Source organism: Alligator mississippiensis, chromosome 2, assembly GCF_030867095.1.
Source record: "Alligator mississippiensis isolate rAllMis1 chromosome 2, rAllMis1, whole genome shotgun sequence".
Lineage (NCBI taxonomy): Eukaryota > Metazoa > Chordata > Crocodylia > Alligatoridae > Alligator > Alligator mississippiensis.
The window spans coordinates 39397826-39421009 of NC_081825.1; the positions used below are offsets into that span (position 1 = coordinate 39397826).

The 23184-nt window shown below is 45.1% G+C and overlaps 2 protein-coding genes across 3 annotated transcripts in view; one reads left to right on the forward strand and one right to left on the reverse strand.

Annotated features, from left to right (window-relative positions):
* The window catches only part of SEPSECS (Sep (O-phosphoserine) tRNA:Sec (selenocysteine) tRNA synthase), a 55092-nt gene extending 46608 nt beyond the window's left edge, over positions 1 to 8484 (reverse strand). Inside the window, exons 1-2 of the mRNA XM_014607761.3 lie at positions 8214 to 8484; positions 1283 to 1437 (exon numbers count right to left, since the gene is read on the reverse strand). Coding sequence (XP_014463247.2) covers positions 1283 to 1437; positions 8214 to 8327 — 269 coding nt within the window. The 5' untranslated portion in view covers positions 8328 to 8484. The remainder of the gene's footprint in view (positions 1 to 1282; positions 1438 to 8213) is intronic.
* A 5204-nt stretch (positions 8485 to 13688) lies between these two features.
* Positions 13689 to 23184, forward strand: part of PI4K2B (phosphatidylinositol 4-kinase type 2 beta) — a 40877-nt gene continuing 31381 nt past the window's right edge. Inside the window, exons 1-3 of one of the 2 annotated variants that reach the window (XM_059721614.1) lie at positions 13918 to 14003; positions 16557 to 16738; positions 17431 to 17579. In XM_059721614.1, coding sequence (XP_059577597.1) covers positions 17445 to 17579 — 135 coding nt within the window. In that variant the 5' untranslated portion in view covers positions 13918 to 14003; positions 16557 to 16738; positions 17431 to 17444. Of the gene's footprint in view, positions 14004 to 16556; positions 16739 to 17430; positions 17580 to 23184 lie in introns of both variants that reach the window. The other variant, XM_006260430.4, reaches the window with a different exon arrangement.

Genomic DNA, 23184 nt, shown 5'->3' on the forward strand with positions numbered 1-23184 from the left:
TAAAACTGATGCCTCCTCTTAGAATTCTCTCCCCCACATTGCTGAAGCCATAGGTTAAGTGGATCCAAGGTGACAGACGCTCTCAGTCCAGCTGAATGATGTTGCCAATTCAATTCCCTGCAATATATTCAGCTTCCAGTCACAGAGTAGTACTTTAGGAAAGGGAGGGCAAGGAGCAGTGAAGCTCCTTATACTTCAATCACACCAGAACCTGAAAAACTGGATAACCTGGAAGGAACAACATATTCTAGGATGTGGAGAGGGGATGTAAAATTTGAAGCATTTCAAAGAGCAAGACAGACAGATATACATACCCTTTGAAGTACTCCAAAAAATGGCAGAGGCACTTCAAAAGTAATCCTGAAGGAAACTACTAAATTCAGAAGCGCTTAAAAATGAAGCACTTCCTGTTATACATACATGCTCTACAGACCACAACAAGGGAAGGCTCAAACCTCCAGCATCCCATGATGCTCTGCTCACACCCTGCCCCCCGCCCTATGAAAACAGTGGTGCACTGTGTGAGTGAGTGCTCTCCAGTCAGCTCCATCTCCACTGTCCCAGAGCACCACGTCTGGAACCAGGAAACTGGAGGCTTTGTGGGACTGGGATAGCTTGGAACCAGGAGACTGGTGGTCCCTGGCCCTCCCTGCCAGAATGGGAATCCTGTTCTCCAGCTCCCAGTCCCCACATCTCTCTCCATACCTGGTCTCCCAGTTCTGGGGAGGGTGGGGGTGAGGAGTCGGAGGAGAGGTGCTCCAAGACAACAGAGGCAGAGCAGACAGAAGAGCACACACTAACATTGGCACTGTTCCTGCCAACTGCCTCCTCCCTCCCATGGGGGAGAGGGGAAGAAGCAAGCAGACACATAGCCAGGGTTTACAGAGTCATACTGAGTCTGCTCCTCCCTATCCACTGCAGTTGGTGGGAGAAAAGGTTCAAGTCACCACAGTTCCCTTGGCTGGGGACCATACCAGTTCATGCCGTCACAGTGACCACAAAACACTGCAGCTAGGGGGCACAGCAGAGGTCTATACATCTATCTGCAGCTGAAATGCTCCACTTTGGAAGCACACTCTGATATAATACTTTTGTTACACACAATGCTTTACTACTCGAAGATTTACTACTGAAAAAGCTGATGCAGAAAATTACATGTTTCATATAATGAGATTTTGTTTTTAAAAGCTTTCAAGATCACAGCTAACTAGATACATTACAATAAGCAGTTTTAAGACTTTAACAATAACACAGTCATATTAAAATAACTTAAACGATTTACCTGTAATGCCGACGGGCAACAAGTCCTGATGCCACTCTTCCTTCCCTCTCACCCACACCACAATTCCCCAGAAAATTGTTGCTATCCATAATGGCAAGTTCATGAAGAAAGAGTTCAATGGTACTTTCATCCCATCCATCTTCGGGACACTTACCCTACAGAATAAATAATAATGTAATAAAACTAATGTTCAGACTTGGATAATTAAAAAATAACAATAAGACTTCTTTCAAGAGCTTGCTTTATTAACTTTACTACCTTCTTTTATGTACTGAGAAAACCTGAAATATTATAGATATGATATACACTTTTTCCAGGATAGAAAATTAAACATAAAAATCACATGATAAATTTTCCTTATGCTCAATGCAACTTGATAACATTAATAGGTCTTGGCATAATAAATCTAAAGTATTTGTCTGCATGTACAACATTTTAAGCTTTGTGACCATGCCAGCAGAACAAACAAAAATTAGGAAATTTCTTACTTGCATTTGAATTTCTTGCATGTATATAGGATATTTGATTATGTACTACATGTGGTTCATTAGAACATTACTGATCAAAAAAGGAGACAATGCAAGACAACGAGGATAATGCACAACCAAAAATATCAGAGTAACACAAAATCAAACACATTAATTACCTAATGGAATAAGAAGTATGTTCGTGTATGACACATTTTCCTACTCTATACGTTTTACCTCTCCCTTGTACTGTACACTTACAAGCATGGCAACCTTACAGGAAAACAAGGAACTAATTCAAGAGGCCTGAAATCAGATGCTGCACTTTTCTCTTTCTTCATGATCCATTATTTACTCTGCCCCCCTTTGAAAATGTTCAAAGACCCTCAAATAAGAGGTTCGCTAAAGCTGGGACAGGGGTGATTGTGTCCAGGTCCTAGTGCCTGCCCATCTTTGACTTGAGCTAGGCCGTTTCAGCTTGCTGTCTGAAAGGTTGATCACTATATACTAGTTCCCTTTTTCCTTCCAATACCTTGTACTATCACAATATGCAAGACAAACTTCAGAGCAATGTGAATTTTAAGTGGACAACATCTCTGTAAATAGTTGGGAAACAAGACCTGAAACTCCAGAAAAGATGATGGGGTTAAAAAAAAGAGGGAGGGGTCACACATTTAGTGTGAACCAAGTGAACCACTAGGCTATCATAAATAAATGCCTGTCTGAATCCAACAGCAAAAATATACGATATGGCATCATGTCCAGCTGTCCCTGACTTCAGTAAAGTTCACAATTCAACCAAACAGCAAAATTAACACTGGTCATTTTCATCAGATATAACACAGGATGGGAAGCAATCCTTCCTCCCTCTGCCCTCCCCCACCCTCAGCTACCTACTTCATTCCCCTCCAATCAGGTGCCCACAGATATAACACTTCAACCATTCCAAGAACGTTATTGATTGGAAACCAGCTCACAAATGTCTCAATTCAAAGGTCTTCACATACACTGCCAAGGGCTCTAAGCAGAAGTCACCTTTTAGGCACTGTAGTGCTATCAAACTGCCACTAAGGGGTGGTAGTGAATACCCAGCCCAGCTTGTGTCCTAGTGGTGTCCCAGTTGTCCAGTATATCCTGAGCCGGGGAGGAAAGCCCCAATTTGCTGCACACCAAGAAAAAAAGGAAGATATCTAACTGCCTGCAATTGCAATGCCCTGATCTTTCTTCTTACACTGAGTTCAACAGAATCATAGAGAAGTCAGGCTAGAAGGGACCTCCAGAGGTTGCCTAGTCCAACCTCCTGCCTGAGGCAGGGTCATCCCTATCCAAGCCATCCTATACAAATCTGTGGTCTAACCTATTAGTAAAACTACACAGTCTACACTGCTACAACCACAGGACAACACTCTAACCCAGTGGTTCCCAATCTGTGTTACAAACACAGTGGTACACAAACAACCTGTCAGTGGTACGCATTAACAGATTTATAATTAACTTTATATGACAAAAATTTGCTGGTGGTACTTAAGGTTGTATTGTTTTAAATTGGTGGTGCACAATCTGTCAGAGTTTGGGAACTGCTGCCTGCCACAAGGAAGGGAGGGAAATGATGGCAGCCAATGTCCCGCCGCTACAAGAGCTGTTAAAATACAATGGAGTGAGTGGTTAAGGGAAGAAGGCCACACCCCACTACTACAAGAGAAGGCAAAAACACCCACAGGACATACCAATCTGACCATGGGGTAAAATTCCCTTCTGACCCCAAATATGGCAATTAGCCTGACCCTGAGTGGTGCTCATAGGCACCAACTTTCATTTTTGCTGGGGGAGGGTGGGAGAGGCGGGTGTTAAAATCATGGACATGTGGAAAGTTTTACACATTTCAGGTGACAGCCCTCTTCCCAAGAGGGGCCAGGGTACACAGGCCCTCACGTACTCAGCACCTCTGCTATAACTAGGGAACTAATGAATTTGGTGTGGCTGCACCCAATTTTGCAATTTGAGCATGGCACTGAGTCCCATTTTTGTGGCACAGCATGGCACAGCACACACCTCCCCCCACCTCCAATGCCTCTGGCGGAGGGATCCTGGAAATCCAACCCTCCCTGGAGATTGACAGATGGCCATCTGTCAATCTCCAGGGAGGGGCAGGACTTCTAGAGGCCCTCAGCCAACCAGAGGCATTGGGGGGGGGGTGGCCCGTTGCACCCTGCCATGAAAATCTCTACCCCTCCTGTCCTTACTCTATGCTTCAAGGTACCAGGGCTTTCCATCTTTTTCTGTTTTGCAGCTCTCTTCCCCCGCTCCTCTGATTTCACATTTTTTGATGGGGACCATGCTCTTCTGTAGTTTCCACAAAAATCGCAAATTTGGTAGGTCCCGATATATAAGCAGGAATCTCTGGGTTTAAGTCTCAGCATAAGCACTGGCATACTTCACGTGAAATCTCCAGCCATAGCTGCAGCCAACCCCCGATGCTTCTGAGGAAGGCGGGAAAAAAAGAACAACCCAGCACTTGCAGCAGCAGAAAGAGACAGAAATTCCTTTTCAATCTCATACGGAAACCAGCCAAGCCTAGAAGTATGGGGAATACCCATAATGGAGCATAGGCATAACTACTTCTAGATCATCCCTGGCCAGTGCTTGCCCAGCCTCTTCTTGAACACCTCACGTGACAGAGAGCAGTTGAATTCAATAAAGACCATCTTTGCATATTACCAAAATCTGACTGGAGGTGTCTGGGTGTATGTGTATGTGCAAGAAAGGGGGGGAGGGGGTGCAGCTATGACTCTGCTTCTGCATTCTCAAAAGCTGGGTGCTCTGGAGCTCCCAGAGCCTCTGTGACACTTAAAGAGCACTTACTTAAAGAGCACTTACCCAATGTCATCAAGCAGTTTACTTGAATTCCTGGCAATGTGCCAGGGTTCAGTGCATTGCAGGCTGATTTGGGGGTGAAGGTATGGCTAGGTGATTCAGAGGGAGAGATGAATGGAACTACTCTGCTCCTGCTTGTCCCTTCCAAGGGGCTTTGTGCTCCAGGCCAGGGAGCTGTCCAAGGTCTTTGCTTTAAGAAGAGTTTCTTTAGTAGTGGCCATGGTTGCGGGGGTTGGGGGGCGTTGTTTGAGCCTGTTTCTGGGTTCCCAGGCAGCTGGGTATTCTGGGGACTGCCCAAGGTCTCCACTGCTTTGAAATAGCATTTTTCTCCAAACTACTTACAAATTTCATTCCACTGGTGAGAACTGACCAGGTTTTAGGGCATCCCAGGCCAATCTGGGGTAGGGGTAAGAGGTTGCCAGCTGGGTAGAGTGTGTTGACAATCATATGTAGACATTAGATTATGGATTGTATAGATGGTTTAGGTAGGGATGATCCTGCCTCAGGCAGAAGGTTGGACTAGATAACCTCTGCAGGTCCCTTCCAGCCTGATTCCATGTTCTTCTGCTTCTGGGTTCCCAGGGTGCTGCCCAAGGTCCCCATGTCCACTGCCAGGAATAGAATGAAAGGGACCAGTGGCTTGGGAAAAAGTGCTGTTTAAAAGCTGTGGAGACCTTGGGCACAAATCCCAGGAATGCAAACGCAGGATTACACCACTCTAGCCATGCACACCCAGCCCAAATTTTATCAGCCTGGGATGCCCAAAGCTTGGTAAACTGCTACAAATGGAATGTGACTGCCAAGCGGCTTGGAGGACAGTGCTGTTTAAAAGCTGCTGAGACACTGGGCAACCCCGCAGAGCACCTGGCGCCCTGGGAACCTAGAACCAGGAGTAATCCTCTCTAGCTACCTGACCACCTCCCCCACATCCCAAATCAGACTGGGGCAAGTGCATGTAATGTAGGTTGGGGCAGAAGAATTCTTGCTCTGTACTAGAACAGCCAGTTTCACGCAATTGGGGGGGTGTAGTGAACTGTGGGACAGGGGAAGGGGCAGATCAAGGACTTGGCAAAGGGGGTTGCAGGAGCAGCCATTCCCAGCCTCCTCCCTCCACAACTGGTAAGGACACGCCTTGCTGTGGCAGCCTCCAGGAACTTCTTTAAAGTCCTCAAAGTAGGTAAGATTCCCCTTCCCCTCTGCCCCCCTCTCCCTGCTGCTACTGCTTTCCCCACCTTACCACCAGCACCAGCACGGAAGTGTCAAAGTCGCTCCTGCCCACTCCTGCTGTGGTACCTGTGGGCTGGGAACAGTAACAGCTAGATTGGTGGGGGGGAGATTCCCCACCCTGCCTGGCCCCAGGAGCAGGGGCAGGAAAGGGGAACCTTCTGCTCACTGCCTTCCCTGCTTCTGCTGGTCCCTGCTGAGCCAAGCTCAGGAGCTGCTCTGAAGCTTCACCCTGCCCCAGACCCAGGGAAAGCACAATAATTTAAATCTTTAACTGATGTATGATAGATAATACTAAACTGTTCAAAAGGCATGTAACTGATGCAGCATAAGCAAAACCCAAGTCTGTCTCAGGGAGTCTTATCTAACTTTCAGGTTCATTGTCAGTGCTTTCTTATGACCGCTTGCCTTAAAATAAAGAAATGCTTCAACTTTGATGACCCAGTTCTCACTCAGTCACTGGAAAGTTACAGTGAGCAATATAAAGTAAATAAGATGATAATTTATTTGCATACTTTTTCAGTGTACAATTGTTTTTCAGAAAATACAATCATTTGAGCTTACAATTTGATAATTTCGTATTTAAGACCTCACGATGATGTTTAGAAGCCCCCCAGAAGCTGTACTGCTGGATCCATTCAGAAAAGTGGCAGGGGAAGGCAGCCACGCCATGGCCCGCTCTGGGTTCAGCCACGTTGCGGAAGGATGGAGGCGATTGGGGACAGCCTGGTGGCCTCCCGGGACTCTGCATGGGCCTGAGGGGGAGCAGCCCAGAGTAACACCCATGTGACCAGTGCTGCCAGGTCTTAAATATGAAATGATTGAATCGGAAGTTCAAATTATTATATTTTCTTAACAACTATTGTATGCTGGAAAAAAAACTACGCAAATAAGCATGCGGATAAGTATGCAAAGAAGTTACCTTCTTTTTTATATAACATCGTGTTGCCTTATAACAGGGGTGGGGGCAAAATGTGGCCCAGGGGCCGGATGTGGCCTGCCAGGCCATTCTATTCGGCCCGAGGGGCCCCTAAAAAATTTAGAAAATTAATATTTATCTTCCCTGGCTACCTATCATGCTGGCCTCGATGGCTTGCCAAAACTCAGTAAGCAGCCCTCTGTCCAAAATAATTGCCTGCCTCTGCCTTATACTGTTATCACATCCTGCAACCTCTACTTGACACTGCCCACTATGATGTTTTGTTTAACTCTTTCCCTGACTGGTTACACTGAATTTATTACTATGGTTATTCTTCTCTCTTTGTTTTGCAATTTAGGTCTGCATATTGTAAATCTTCTACGCCAGTGGCTCCCAATCTGTGGTATGGGTACCACCAGTGGTATGTGTTAACAGATCTACTATAATTACTTTATATGACAAAAATTTGCTGGTGCTACTTAAGGTTGTATCATTTTAAATCAGTAGTGTGCAATCTGTGAGAGTTTGGGAACCGCTGCTCTACACTTTATTTTGCAACTTACTGTATTAGGTACATGCCTGTAAGTTACAAATGGGGACAGCACAAAACCCCTTTGACTTTCTATTGATTTAAGACCATACATAGCATTTAAAATTAAGCTTAGTACTATTACACAATAGTTACCAGATCATTATGCAACTACTTTATATTGCTCAGTGCGAGTCCCCAGTTAAATGGCAAACATTGCTTGCCAGGGAAGGAATTGTACCTGATCAAAGAGCAACTCAGCACAACCCACAAAGACACTCTCATGCACTCAGCTTTCCATCTCCAGCTCCCTCTGTGCAAAAATGAAGTTTATTTCCTACCTATGGGGACTTTTTTACCATCCATGCTTTTCTGAGAGCCTGATGAAGGGCCTCTGAGCCCGAAAGCCAGCTGAAAAGGATGTATTTTTGTGATTTCGCAGTTTCTCTAATAAAAGGTAGCCTTTTGGAACCAGGAGTTCTAGATTTGTGTATGTCTTTTTGTCTCAGAACAACACGGCTACCAAGTACATGCCTGAAATACTGCCGGCCCGCACTTTAGCGCCCATATGAAACCCCAATTCAGTGGGAGTGAGGAGTGGTGAAGTGACAGGATCAAGTCAGCTAGCTCAGCTCTGGCTGCCCATGACTGACGTGGTTTTTTTTCCCCAAATTTAATGACAGGAAAACATCAACGTGCACTCTGAACACTTGGAGTATTATTTATCGTACAAGCGCGGAAGGGATGGTACAAGTGCAACTACGAGAATTACCCCGGGCGCTCGGCGCGCCCCGCCCCCACCCCGCGGCTCAGCCGGTTCCCGGCGCCCGTGGGCGGAGCGGGCCTGCGCTCCCACCGCCACGCCGGCAGGGGGCGCCCGCCGGGGAGGGGGGCAGAGCGGCGGGGGGCTCCCGTTACCTGCTCTAGCAGCGCCCGCAGGCGGAGCTCGTGCGCGCGGCGGCCCTGCGCCCCCTGCCGCACGTAGGCCGCAGCCACCAGCCTCTCGCTGGCACCGAAGTTCTCGCCGTTCATGGAGCAGGCGGGGAAAATGGACTACCCGTGGTGCAACCGCGTGATTCAGGCAGACGAGCAGTCTGCGCATGCGCCAGGGTAGAGTGTGACTGAACCGCCCGGGGCGGGACTCGTTCTCCCACACACGTGGGCAGGTGGTGCCCGCTGGTCCCTCTTCGGCTGCGTCACACTCTGGTCCTGCGCATGCGCAGGCCGCTCACTTGCCTGAATCCCACAGGGGGCCTCGCTTCGCGGTCTGCGCCTGCGCATTGCCGGCCGTAGGCGGGGTTGCCAGGCCTTGGAGCGCGGAGATTGGTCCGCAAGTTGCTTTGGGTCCTAGGGCCCCTCAGGCGTGTTGCACGAGGCAAGTTCCGCCCCCACATAGAATCAGAGGGTGAGGCTGGAGGGGTCGTCAGGAGGTGGCTTCTAATCCAGCCCCTGCCCAGAGCAGTGCGGTCCCCACCTGGGGTCCGAGCAAGGCTTTGTCTGCCCGGCTCTGAGAAACAAATTGGGCCCCACGTGTCCCCTGCCCACCTCAACGAGTCTGGTACAGCAGGCAGGGACATACTGTCCATTTCATGGGACTCTCCAGGGGTCTGGAAATGTGACAGCAGGGAAACAGTGCCGCTGCCACTCCGCTGCTGCCAAATTTTCAGACCCACTGGGACCCTGAGGGGGGCTGCATGACAAGGGCTGGATCTGGCCCACCGAGCACTCTTGCTTTAGATGTGAAGCATACATAGGCCTCTATCCGCCATATATTTGCCTTGATAGCTTATGTAAGCAAAGGTAGCTGCATATATGCCCCAAATTAAGCATGTGTGTTAATATACGCAGGATCGGGCCCATGGGGGGTGTACACCATGATTCTCAGATCAGAATTCTGCAGCACCCTGGGGTGCCGTGACACCTTTTTCAGGTGCTGTGCAGTGCCACTCAGGATTAGCGCCCTTAAGACAGCTACACGATTCACAAGATAAACCCAGAGATTTTCAATAGAAATCCACAGTGTCAAAAAAACTTATGACCTGTTAGGGTCTATCTGAGTTCTTTTCAACTGAAGACTTGCTCTATTATTTGTCAAGAGTCAAAAGGACGAGTAAAAGCTAGAAGCTGGCATTTTCTGAGGAACGTCTTGAGTCTAAAAAAGTGGAGAACCTCTGGTGTACAGAATACATTTTTTAGTTGCTTCAATATTTTTTTTATTAAACACTACATAGTTTGATATTTAGACTAGACAGGATTAACATTTTTTTATTTCAAATGTTTGTTGTATAAAATCAGCAGCACATTATTTTGTATTAAATGAGTTTAAGTTCTGTAGCACCTGTCAACTCTTTGTTAAGAACACTGCTTTGGTATTTATATGCGCAGTTCACTGCTTCAGCTGAATGTGTTTGTTTCTTGACCAAGTTATTTTTAGGTCCTATATAAATATTAGACCCTTATGGCAGATTGTGTTTGATAAAACTAACATAAAAAAAAGTATTAGAAGACAGCATGCTATGAAAACTTAGAACATTTCAACATTTCTCTGCAAGACAGAACATTATATTCTGTGTATATGGCTGTCAGATTTCAAAATACTGGGTTCCTTCTTGAAGGAGAAAGAACGATATAGATTAAGAGTTATTTTTATTAGGTATAGAATATGATATATTAATTATTTTCATATCACAGTAATACCTTGTATTTTGTTTGTATACAGATGTATAGTCACATATTTATTAATTTCATTCATACAATTACTTCGATAGCAGGACATTGTCGAGGTGGAGAAGCTCGGGAAATTGCTATGTGAGGGGGTGCATTACATATAAAGTAGTTATTGAACTGAGTGAACGGACTGATGTCCATTTTGATGTCTCCACTTGCCATCATTCAGCACAGCCACTATCAAAAATGACTTAACTTTTCTTTGTTTTATCTTAATGCTCTATGCTTGTCCTTTCACAGCAACTGATGAAATAAGTTTGAATTCACAAAAGCTTATCTTGTATATAGTTATTAGTTAATCTATAACTGCTTGACTTAAGTAACACAGCTAACTACCTCTCTTGGTTCTATCTGTCACATCCTCATCACATATCTTTACTCTTTAAAGCTTCTCATAAATCATACACAAATGTGAACTTTTTCTCCCCATTTAGTTGAACAAATTTATCTGCTTATTTGACTGTTCATAGGAAAGAAAATAAAAAATCGGAGTCGTCTTATTCAACAAGCCTTTGGTCAGGTCTGACCTGAGTGGTGGCATGCTATACCAATCCCTGGATAAAGACACTTCTCTATGGACAGAAGTATGCTTTAGTCTGCTTTGCTTGTATTGAAACAGCAGGTGGAGATCCTGCATGGGTAGATAAACTCCTTCTGTTTGCCTATGCAACAGATGGTGGCATAGCTATTATGGAAGAGTTGTAGGCAAGCTGTTTGTCATTCTGGAAAACCAGTTGCATTCATTATTTCTTCTCTGAGAGAGTGTACAGGCCACCACTGGTCTCGCCACAAAATACCAGCGAGGCTATTTCTTTATAGCAGAAATAAAGGAATGATATTTTTTTAAACAAAATTCTGGCTAGATTTCAAATTTTGTAATTAGAATATTTATATTTGAAGAAATATACCTGTTCTCTAGCAACTTAGTTTTGAAGTGTTACTTTTGAAGTTTTCTTTCACATTACAGTTCTATCTTTAGCAAGTTAAATAACAGTGGAAAGGTACATAGTGACTTTTCTAACTAATAAACTGTAGCTGTAATCAGCTTGATTAAGGATCTGTGAGACTTCTTGATGAGGTAATGCTATACCTATTTGTCTTTCTGTTCATAATTTAACTGATAAGGTTATTTAGCTTATTCAAACATAGAAAAGCTATGTTTTAAATTAATTCCCTCACCCTCATCTTAGAAATAAAAATTTTTTGTTTTAAAATTCACCTATTGCAATCTACTGGACTAGTATCACTTTAAGGAATATCTTTGTTTTATTCCTTATTTGAAAGTATCACCAGAGGGCGCCCAGCTAAAGCAAAAAAAACCCCAAACCCCACACAATTTAATAAAGCAACCATGAAAATCTACTTCTACATATCCTCTTTGGAATTTTCCCTCTATGTCCCTATGTTTCCAAACTGTAAAATGTAAATTATAACTATCTAGACAGAGAGATAGTTAGATGGATTAGTTTCGATGTTCAAATAGAAGAAAAAATGATGGAATATATCAACGAAAAGAAGTAATCTAGACATTTCAGCACTTATTTAAACTAATAATTAGTACTTAATGGTTAATCCAGAAATTTGAGATAATTAAATATGACAGTTTGTAAATTATATTTAATAAAAGATTACTTTTAACTATGGGCCTTTGCTAACTAATATTTTGAGCCCTACATTGTAAATCCATGAATGAGCAATGAGAGAAACTGTTCAGATTATGGGCGTGTGAAAAAAAAATCACAGAATTTCCATAACACAGGGAGAAGATCAAAACTGTGTTAATACTTCCCATATACAGTAATACATCTCTGAAGAAGGAAAAGGAGATAGGAAGAGTTTTCAGTTGGTTCCTTTACTGAAAGAAAATAATTTTACACTTGCCCTGCTCAGTAGCTGCATACTGAAATAGCCTAAACACCATAATATATAACTAATATACCTGTGTGGAGATGCACTGGGCCTGATGATCCATTTTGCAGAGCAAGTGTAACATTCTCCCATTCTGGTTTGGTAACTTTTTACACCCAGTTTGCACAAAGATGAAAGACTATGACATGCAAGACTGGAAAATCAAGCCCTGTATTTCCCCTCTTCACATAAAAAATTACCAAGCATAAGAAGTTAATTAATTTGGGTTTATACTAGGGATACATTTTGCCAAATATGCTCAAATTCAACAAAAATAAATTTAAAAAATGCAAATAAGATTTTATCACATGGTTCTGATATTAATAATAATATAAGCAAATCATACACAACTTGGCTCCAAAGTCCAATGCTAGCAGTTAAGATGAGATAAAACAAAGACCAGTTAGGTATTTGTCTGACTGTTACTTGTATCCATCGCTGAACAAAGGAACCTCAGTTTTTCAAGTGGTATGTTGAGTACACCACCAAGTTGTACAGTGATTGATATTGCTCCCACTTGAATTTTACTTTGTGATTCTTGATCCTGAAATATAACTGCTTTGTGCAGGTGTATTTCACTGAAGTACTGGGTACTGCACTGATGAAAGGATCCCTCAACAAGGCAAGACTGCGGGCTTCTCAGGGCTTATACAAGGATACAACCAACGATAACCTCTTGTCTAGATAATAATAGGCAACTTTCAAAATGTGATTATAGCAACCCAGAACAACACGCATACCTAGTGAAGCGTTTCTACTTTCACATGAAAACAAGAGGCTTGGATGGCCAGTGCACTGGAGAAATTGTTGGGAGGGAGAGAAAGTGGAGATGCTGGGGACTGGTAACTGTTACCATGAAAGAGAGGCTAGTGTGGGATTCTGGAAGAAAGCAAATTAGCAGGATGTTTCTGTGAGCAGGATCTGTTCTGATTAGCGGCGACACAGTTAAGTGTTTGTAACTGAATCCTATTTAGGTTTCAGAGTTAATAATGCATGGAGGGAACAGAGTAGGTCACACCTCTTCTATTGTTTCACACTATCCCCAGACAGACATCAGCTGATCCCAACATCAGTTACACTCTTTTCAACAAGTTTCCTTTCAGCCATGATCTCAAAACTTGATCTGTTATCGTAAAAGAACAAATTCCAGGGGACAACTTTGCAACCAAAAGCGAATCCTGTGTGAAGCGCAGGCACAGGCCTCACAAAGCGTGGCCGCTGCAGGAAATTATTTGATGCTTCCAGTAAGAAAATCATAAGCAAGGCTGGAGATCGGCCTTCAGCGACTTGGGAGTCTCCTGGCAACAGACTGCTGGAGCAGAAACACCGGCCACAAATAAACCCGCTAGGCAGCAGCTCGCTTTGCACACTGACAGCTAAGGAAAGGTGTTTTCTAGCTTTAAATGGGGTGGAATAGCACTTTAGAGAATGCTGGGTCAGATGCTCTGATGAATGGGTCATAATAATATAGAATACAGCATATGGCCTCATAATAGAATAGAATATTCCAGCCCTTAACTTCTATGATAAAATAAGATATTATATTACATATTAAGGGATGGAATAATATAATATAATATAATATAATATAATGCGATAGGATGAAGCGCGGGATAAAGGCTGGGCGCCCAGCAGCCGGAACAGGGCAGAGTGGTGAGCTGCCCCCCGCGGTGCCGCCTTCCCGCGTTGCTGGCCCTTTATTTCAGGTGAGCGCTGGCACGGAGCCCTGCCCCGCCCCCCAGGGACACGCATGCGCGGTGCGGGCTCTGGGAGAAGCTGGCGCCATGGGCGGGCAGTGAGCGACGGCGGCGCCCATGGCGGAGCGGCGCGCGGAGGAGCCGGACGAGCGGCTGCTGTTCTCGGAGCTGGGGCCGGAGGCGCAGGACGCGGCCTCATGGCCGGGCGCGCGGGCGGCGCCGGGCGGGGCCGTGCGGCTGCGGGACGGCGGCGGCGAGGAGGAGGACACGGGCCCCGAGGGGGACGGCGAGGAGGAGCCGCTCCTGGGCGCGACCCCCGCCGGCCGTAGCCGGGGCGCCGGGGCCGCCTGGGACAGGGACGCGCGCTGCGCCGCAGGTACCGCCCCCGCCTCCGCCTCGGCCCGGGTCGCTGCTCGCAGCCGCAGCTCCTGCCTGAAGTTGCTCCATAAGGGGCCCTTGTGCCGCCGCCGCCGCGGCCTGTTGCTCGGGGCTTCGCCCCGCTCGGAGCCCGGCCACGTCCCAGCCCTCTGTGCAGACCTGCGAGGGGGCCCGCGGGCAGGGCTCCCCTACCTCTTCTCAGCCCCTCAGGGTGCTTGGCTGGTTCTGGCTTCTTTCACTCGGGGCCCCAGTAAGGTGCATCAGCTAAAAAAGCCCTTTAGTTGATGTCCCTCCTCTGTGCCTGGCTGCTCCGTTGGTCATGAGGAGTGACCTGCTCAGGATCCCACCCAAGGTAGTTATGCCAGGACAGTGGCAGGGTTAATTGTGGTTATGTGGGCAGCAGTGGCAGGTTAATTGCCACCCTTGTGACAATGCTGCCACTTCTCTCTCCCATCACTAAATTGCAAGCCATGTGGGGAGGCCCACAGGCTGAATGACTTGGGTATGTGGCTCAGATTTGCCTTGTAGGCCCATCATTGAGTGAAGGTATTCTTCTCCAGTGCATCACACTTGACACTTTTGCTGAGCCTCTGATTCCCTATAAATGGTCTATACATCTGCGACACGTACTGTTCTGTATGTTTCTATAACGCCTTTGTCACAAGCATTTGAAGAACTTCTCATGGTTCTGTAAGCAACATGATGAGCCTTTGTCCTGGTTCTCTTTCCCATTTTCCCAAATGGGAAGTTTGAATTTGTATAGTTTTATTGGTTTTTTTCTTTAAGATGTTCGTACTGCTCAATTTTTACGTTAGAAAGCAGGTTAAGAAAGTTCAGAACCTGAACTTGGAATGGAAGACAATGAAGTTTGTGATGGTCGCTCATTCTGTAATCTAGAGGCAGCCCCTCAATGCCTACACAGACAAATGTTATCCTTACAGCTTTATCCTAACCTTTATCCTTCATCCTTAGGTCCGTATCATCATATGCTGTAAGGCAGGGCTGGGGACCACATGTTGTCTAGGCGGCAGTGTTGGGAACCACACGTAGCACAGGCCGCAGACCTGGAGGTTGCTTGCTGCATGAGAATTGCTCCTCTCCAGCTTGCCCTGCTGCATGTGCACCAGCACTCTCCTTGCTTCCTGGATTTGGGCACTGATCACGTGTTTTGGGAGAAGCCTGGCTCCTTCCTTTGTTATGTGCAGGATGAGCAACCTGGCCCCCTTGCTGTGCTTAGAGCTTGGGCACCCCAGCCCCTTCCCATTGCATTGCTCTGCCCCCAGTAGCAGGGAAGGGAGCCCAAAGAACCTGGCTGCCATGGCAGGAGCAACAGTGGCAGGTGGGGGGTAGGGTGGAAATAACATCTGGACAGGAGCCCTGCCTTAAGAATAAGTGCTGCAGCCTTAAATCTAATGTGTACAACTTCCCTTCCTCGTTCTCCCCCCCCCCCCCCCAGTTCCTCATGATCATACTTTGAGCACAATGTATGATCATAGCTCTGATTTCACTGCACAGTGTATAACAGGCAAATTCATACTGCTGAGCTGTGTGTTGTGATGTTTATTCTGGGGGAAGGATGAGCTCAGAAAAGGGATGAGAACTACTGAAAGGTCTCATTTCCTGTAGAAAATTGAATTCATATTTGTTTGTTTTTTTCATAAAGCAGTTCAGTAATCTGTAACAGACTTGGATGTAGTCCTGTGGATAGCTGATGTCAAGCAAAAATACTGTCATGATACTTTTTCTTCATTTCAGTAATGTTTTAAAGATGGTTAAAACAAAGTTATACCCAAAGTATGATGAGAATCAGTGTACTACCTCATGGTCTCATAATGCCCAGCAGGCACTACTAGTTGGTGGTCCTTGGAGAACAGGCTGCCGTTGATCCTGCCTTTTTGTTGTTTCTTGATAAGTTTGCATTAGAAAACATAGAGATATTGTTTCTCTCACTTTTTTGTATCTTAAAAACCCCTAAAAACTGCTGAACCACCTAGAGGATGTTTCCTCAGTGGAAATGGAGGTGGGCTGTGAAATCATGAGAAGACTGGGAGTGTTTTTGAGTAAAAGCTTGTTTGCACGTGGAGTTTTTCAGAGACAGTTTTTCTCAATGCATCGATGCATTGAGAATTACTATTACAAAAAGGCTGCTTTTCTACTGCTTTAGATAACCACGTTTAAACTGAAACAAGGCACGCTTTAATCTGGAATAGGTGTCTACATCTGGTGCTGTTTGAGAGTAGCCTTTTCTAAACAACTTCTTATGCAGACAAGCCCAAATTTCTTTGCTAAATGGCTACAACCTTTTTTCTACATTAATAAAGTTATAGTGATTTTAAATACAAAAATGTGGAAAGTTTGTCAAATACTTATGATTTCAGAGCTTTCAATAAAAACATTTGAGAGTATGTAAACAGTAATAAAATTAAAATCATGACTTTTGGTGTAACTTTGTACAAATATGAACAAGTTCTGTGGCCTGGCTTTCGCTACAAAATTTCTTTTGGCAGAACTCCAGTCCTGTTGTCAGTTTTGTGCATTCACACTCTTTCAGGCAACAGAAACCCCCTTTCTGACAACGGAGCTATTTTACCCTTGCTGAGTGGAGTAAAGCTTCCGCAGTTAGTTCTGGCAATACAGCTGTTGAGTGGAGCCGCATAAACTGTCAGAAGCGTGTGCAGGTGGATGCTGGTTGGCACTAGTGGCTGTTGCTAGAAGTCCTGTTAGCAGAGCCAGGTAAAATCTAGTCATAGCTTGTGTTAAGTAATATGCGAAGAATTCTCATGATTGGTTCATTTGAATGCTTTAAAGCTAGCAATAATTAGGCCACTGAAGCCAGCTGCCAGTTGTCTGCCCATTAAGTGGTTGGTGAGCAGCATTATAGCATCTGAAATTGTGGAAGAGGATTACCAAGAATATTAGGCAAACCTGTTAAGTAGAGAGTATCCTCAATAATTTTTAGTGCTCTTTAAAAATGCTTTGCTTTCCACTATCTTTATGCCTGTCTTGAGTCAGGTAGACAACTACGTTAATAGAAATGATCAATAAAAGCTTTAGGCTTTTAAGTAACGTATGTTCTTACAGATCTGTTTTTGAAGCGTATACGACTCGTGTTTTATTTTTAATATATTTCACTGTATATACAAGTCCTGAGCAAAGCAAACATTTTTATGATGGGCTCAGATGGATTGACAGAAATGCTTGACTTGGCATTTCACTTTTTTTAGACATTTTCTTGAAACCAATAAGAAACCTCCTACTGATGTAAATGGGGGTGTTGCCCATTGGCATTGAAAGGTATCACCTTTTGATCTCTAAGGAGTACTAGTGCCTTCTTCCTGCTTAACTTTTACTAGTTTCATTTTATACTTATTGTTAATGTTCATTTCAATGGTTCTGTGGTACTTAGGATAATTTTTATTTTTCAGGAAGTACTGCAGAGATGAATTCATTTCTGGATGATCCAGAATTTGCTGAAATTATTTTAAAAGCAGAGCAAGCTATAGAGTGTGCAGTTTTTCCGGAAAGAATCTCCCAAGGATCCAGTGGAAGTTACTTTGTGAAGGATCCAAAGGGGGTGAGTTACAATTCCCAAATCAGACAGATAATAATCAATTTGCTTTATTTGGAGAAGAGGAACAATATGAAACTACCAAACAACACTTTATTTAAACAGCATGATCTTATGTTTAGTTGATAATTTGGTAATTTATGAACACTTCTGTGGGAATTGCTTTGATCAGGTGTTTTGTCTCCTTGCTATGCCTAACAAGATATGGTCAACTGAAGAGCAGTTGTCTTCTTTTAGAGCAGGGGTGGGCAATTATTTGGGAGTAAGGGCCACATGAGAAGTTTTACTGAGCTCTTATAGGCTGGGTCAGTATTCTCCACCCTCCCCCGCCCTGTCCTTCCCTGCTTTCCCCCAAATACAACTTGCCAAAACTCCCTATGGGACTTTGGGTGGGCAGGGAGCAGTGTTCCAGAGCAGGAAGGGCAGGATCTTTTCTCTGCATACCCTGCCCTGTGGGGAACTGCGGGGAGGTCAGGACAGGAGAGCTCACCCAGGCTGTGGCTGGCCCCTGTGGGGCTGTGTGGGGCCATGGCTTGCCTGGGGCAGGCCACAATGTGCTCCTGCCCGTGCCTGGCAGCCCTGGCCCGGGCCCCGGTCAGTGTGCAGCTTCTTGCGGGGCTGTTCTTGTGCAGCTGTAGCCAACTCGGTGCTGCCCTGTTCTCCTCGCCTGCCGCAGGAGCTGCCAAGCTGAAGCACTCCCCCCACTGCACAGAGCAGCACAGCAGGGTCAGGAGTAAGAGGAGCCACTGCTGGAGGTGAGGGGAACAGAGCAGCACTTGGCCCCCTGCAGCCGCACTGGGAATAGCTCTTTCTGAAGCTGTGTGCTGACTGCGGGCTGGGACTGCAGAAGTGTAGTGGAGGCTGCCCCGGTGGGACTTGGCCTATGTAGAGTGCTGCAGGAGTAGCTGTGGGCCAGATCCAGTCAGTTGGTGGGCTTTATTTTGGCCACCTCTGCTTTTAGAGTAATATTTATTCAGGTTCTTTGGCTTACACCAAATAAAATATGTAAGGATTAATAGCAAACCCATTTTTGTTAGAAAGGAAATAAATTCTTGTCCAAAATTAAATTCTTTTAAGTAACATTAGAATAACAGACACTTGGTGGGATAGCTCTTGTGACTGGAACACTGTCATGGATGGGTACAAACTGTTCAGGAAGGACAGGCAAGGAAGAAGAGCAGGAGTTGCACTTCATGTAAAAAAAATTATATGATTACTCAGAACTCCAGTATAAAACTGGAGATAGGCCTATTGAAAGTCTCTGGATTCAGGTTAGAAGGGAGAGCAACAAGGGTGATGTTGTGGTGAAGGTATGCTATAGACCACCCACCACTTCTTCCTGGTCTGACGAAGCTTTCTTTAAACAGCAAATGGAAGGTTCAAAATCACATGCCCTGGTTCTCATGGGGAATGTCAGTCTCCCTGACTGCTGTATTGGCCTCCTAGCAGATGAGTACAGGCAATCCAGGAAGTTTTTGGAGAGTGCTGGAAACAACTTCCTGGTGTGGCCAACTAGGGGCCATGCTGTTCTTGACCTGTTGCTCACAAACGGGGAAGAGTTGGTGGGGAAAGTAGTGGTGGATGGCAACTTGGGCAGCGGTGACCACAAGATAATTGAGTGTAGGATCCTGAAAAAAGGAAAGTTGGAGAGTAAGGACCTTGGCCTTCAGAAAAGCATACTTTGACTCACTCAAGGAACTCATGGGCAGGATCCCCTGGAAAGCCAAACTGAGGAGAGGAGTCCAGGAGAGCTGGCTCTACTTCAAAGAAGCTGTAACGAGAGTGTAGGAACAAACCATCCTGATCTGCAGGAAGACTAGCAAGTATAGCAGAAGACCAACTTGGCTTAGCGGGGAACTCTTCAGTAAACTAAATCGCAAAAAGGAAGCTTATGAGAAGTGAAAACTGGGAAAAATAAATAGGAAGGAGTTATAAGAGCATTACTCAGGCATGCAGGGATGAAGTCAGGAAGGCCAAAGTGCAATTGGAGTTGCAGCTAGCAAGGGTTGTGAAGAGGAAGAAGGAGGGTTTCTATGAGTATGTCAGTAGCAAGAGGAGGTTCAGGGAAAGTGTGGGTCCCTTACTGAATGGGGGTGGGGGACATAGTGACCAATGATGCAGAAAAGGCTGAAGTGCTCAATGACTTCTTTGCCCCAGTCTTTACAGGAAAGGTCAGCTCCCTGACTACTGCACCAGGCAGCACAGTTTAGGGAGGAGGTGAACAGCTGACAGTCAGGAAAGAACAGGTTATTGACTGTTTAGAAAAGCTGGATGTACACAAGTCCATGGGGCTGGATGGGGTGCACCTGAGGGTGCTGAGGTGAGTGAGGTGCTTAGTTGGCTGATGTGATTGCAGAGCCATTGGTCATCATTTTTGAAACTTATGGTGGTCAGGATAGGTCCTGGATGACTAGAAAAGGGCAAGCATAGTGCCCATATTTAAGAAAGGGGGAAAAAGGAGGTTCCAGGGAACTACAGACCAGTCAGTCTTACCTCAGTCCCTGGAAAAATCATGGAACAGATTCCCAAGGAATCAATTTCTGAGCATTTGGAGAAGATGATTAGGAACAGTCAACATGGATTCACCAAGGGCAAGTCACGCCTAACCAACCTGATTGCCTTCTATGATGAGGTGACTGGCTCTGTGGATGTGGGGAGACCAGTGGATGTGATGTACATCGATTTTTTTTTTTTTTTTTTTTTTTTTTTTTATTATTATTATTATTATTATTATTTATTTATTTTTTTTGCAAGGCTTTTGATATGGTCTCCCAACAACATTCTCGCAGGCAAGCTAAGGAACTATGGGCTGGATAAATGGATTGTAAGGTGGATAGAAAACTGGCTAGAGCATCGGGTTCAGGGTAGTAATCGATACTGGTTGCCAACTAGACATCAAGCCATTAAGTGGAGTGCCCCAGGTGTTGGTCCTGGGGCTGCTTTTGTTCAATGTCTTAATCAACAACCTGGAAGATGGCATAGAGTGCACCCTCAGCAAGTTTGCATGTGATGCCAAACTGGGAGAGTAGTAGATACACTGGAGGGTAGGGCTAGGATTCAGAGTGACCTAGACAAATTGGAAAGGTTAGGCCAAAAGAAATATAATGAGGTTCAACAAGGGCAAGTGCAAAGTCCTGCACTTGGGACAGAACAATCCCATGCACCAGTACAGGCTGGGGGCTGACTGGCTTGGCAGCAGTTCTGCAGAAAAGGACTGGGGGGTTACAGTGGACAATAAGCTGAATATTTGAGCCAGCAGTGTACCCTTGTTGCCAAAAAGGCTAATGGTGTACTTGGCTGCATCGGTAGGAGTGTTGCCAGTGGATTCATGGAAGTGATTATTCCCCTCTACTCAGCAGTGATGAGGCCACATCTGGAGTACCATGTTCAGTTTTGGACCTTCCCCCTACTACAGAAAGGATGTGGACAAATTGGAGAGAGTCCAGCAAAAATGATGAAGGGGCTGGGGGATGTGATTTCTGAGGAAAGACTGAGGAAACTGGACTTAATCTAGAGAAGAGGAGACTGAGAGGGGATTTAATAGCAGCCTTCAACTATCTGAAGTGGGGTTTGAAAGAGGATGGAGCTAGACTGTTGTCATTGGTGGCAGGTGGCAGAACAAGGGACAGTGATCTCAAGTTGCAGCAAGGGAAGTTTAGGTTAGATATTAGGAAGAACTAGGAGGGTAGTAAAACATTGGAACAAGTTACCCAGAGAGGTTGTGGAATCTCCATCCTTGGAGGTTTTTAAGACCCGGCTAGACAAAGCTTTGGCTGGGATGATCTTCTAGTTGGGCATGGTCCTGCTTTGAGCATGGAGTTAGACTATATGACCTCCTGGGGTCCCTTCCAACCCTAGTTTTCTATGATTCTACACAACTATAGTATTGGGAGGGACTGCAGGGGTCATCTAGTCCAATTCTCTGTACAAATTAAAAATTGGCTATTGTTAAGTCATCCCATGCACATGCTTATTCAGTTTCTTCTTAAACACTGCAATGAAGAAGATTCTACACCTTTCCTGGGCAGCTGGTTCTCACAGTAAGGACGTTTATTCTGAGAATTAATCTAAATATGTTTTGCTATAGTTTAAACTCGTTGCTTTGCATCCTGTGCAGCCAGGGAGAAATTGTTTTACCTGTTCGTCATGGTAGCATTTAATATATTTGAAAACTTTCCTCATGCTCCTCTCTTAATCTCCCTTCCTCCAAACTAAACATACCTCCTGGCTATAGCACTGCACTTTCTGTCTACTTTACCTTGTACAGCTTGTGTATCTGAATTCCCCCTTCTCGTTTTATCCTTTTTCATATGCAGAGTCCAGAACTACCCGGAGGAGTTGTGGAATCTCCATCCCTGGAAACTTGCAAGACCTGGTTAGACAGACACTTAACTGGGATGATTTAGACGAGTGACGCTTGGGATGGTTTAGCCAGGGATGATCCTACCTTGAACAGGGACTGGACTAGATGACTTTAAGGTCCCTTGCAGCCCTACTTTCCTATTATCCTATGACTAGAGATATACTTAATGCACGATTATGTGACTTATTTTTTTCATCATCCCTGAAAAGCTGGAGCCCTGTTGTTTGGAGGGTGTGGGGGGGAGTGGCAAAGGCCTTGGAGAGAAGAAAGAGGATTTGCAAACAAGCTGCCAGCAGCCTTAATGCAGGGAGGAGGGAAGGGGAGAAATCAATTGTCTTTTCCTGGAGGGCTTTAAGTGAGCAATGAGAGTGATCATTAGGAGATGATTACTTGAACTGTAAAGAAAGTAAACACCTGGCTGTTAGAAGCTGGTGTTAATTACAAGCTTCCTGGTCTGGCTGCTGCCCCTTTTTTCAGCACCTGGTCTGTTCTCACATGCTTCACTAGGGGTTCATGAACTCTGGATGACCAGGCTGCTCTTTAAAAGTGTGTTTCTGGTGTTCTAGTGGCCCTGTAAATATACCTTGTAAATGTATTGTTAATACATGCAAGGTTTACCATGGTTCTGTGTAAATATGCTTTACAGTGCTTTTTAAGTCTCCTGGTTTACTTTTAAATCGCTGTTGTTTTGTGCTTTGTGTTTCTTAAATATTTTGCTGGTTCTCTGTGTTCTTGTGTCCCTGTGTCCCTATCACAGAAGTAGGCAGAGATTTTTCAAAAATCTGGTTTTTGTAGCCCTGCAATCTTTCTTGCAGGTTAGAGCTTTAATTGGGCAATTAGCCTGAACAGTAGGAGGTAATTACTTGAATTGAAAAGGGAGTTAACATGGCTTTGAGCCTGTATTAATTGCATGTTAATTACATGCTTCCACATCTCAGGCTGTCTCTCTCTCAGCAGAGGGTGGGTTTCCCATCCCCCTCAGTCAGTCGGAGGCATGGGAATAGGGGAAGCCATGAAAAATCACCATTGCCGTGAAGGGGCAGTGAAAAAAACAGCTGGCCCTGTGAATTGAGTACATCCATATCTATGACAGCATGCACATGCATGAAGTGTAGTCTCATGTAGCATAGCTCCCAAGTAAGATATTCCCTTTTTCTTTTTTTCTTCTCAACATTTGGCCTTCCAAAAACCAAAGATATTTCCAGAGTCATGGCTGACTGTAACATAGAGTAAGTCATTTTGGAACTG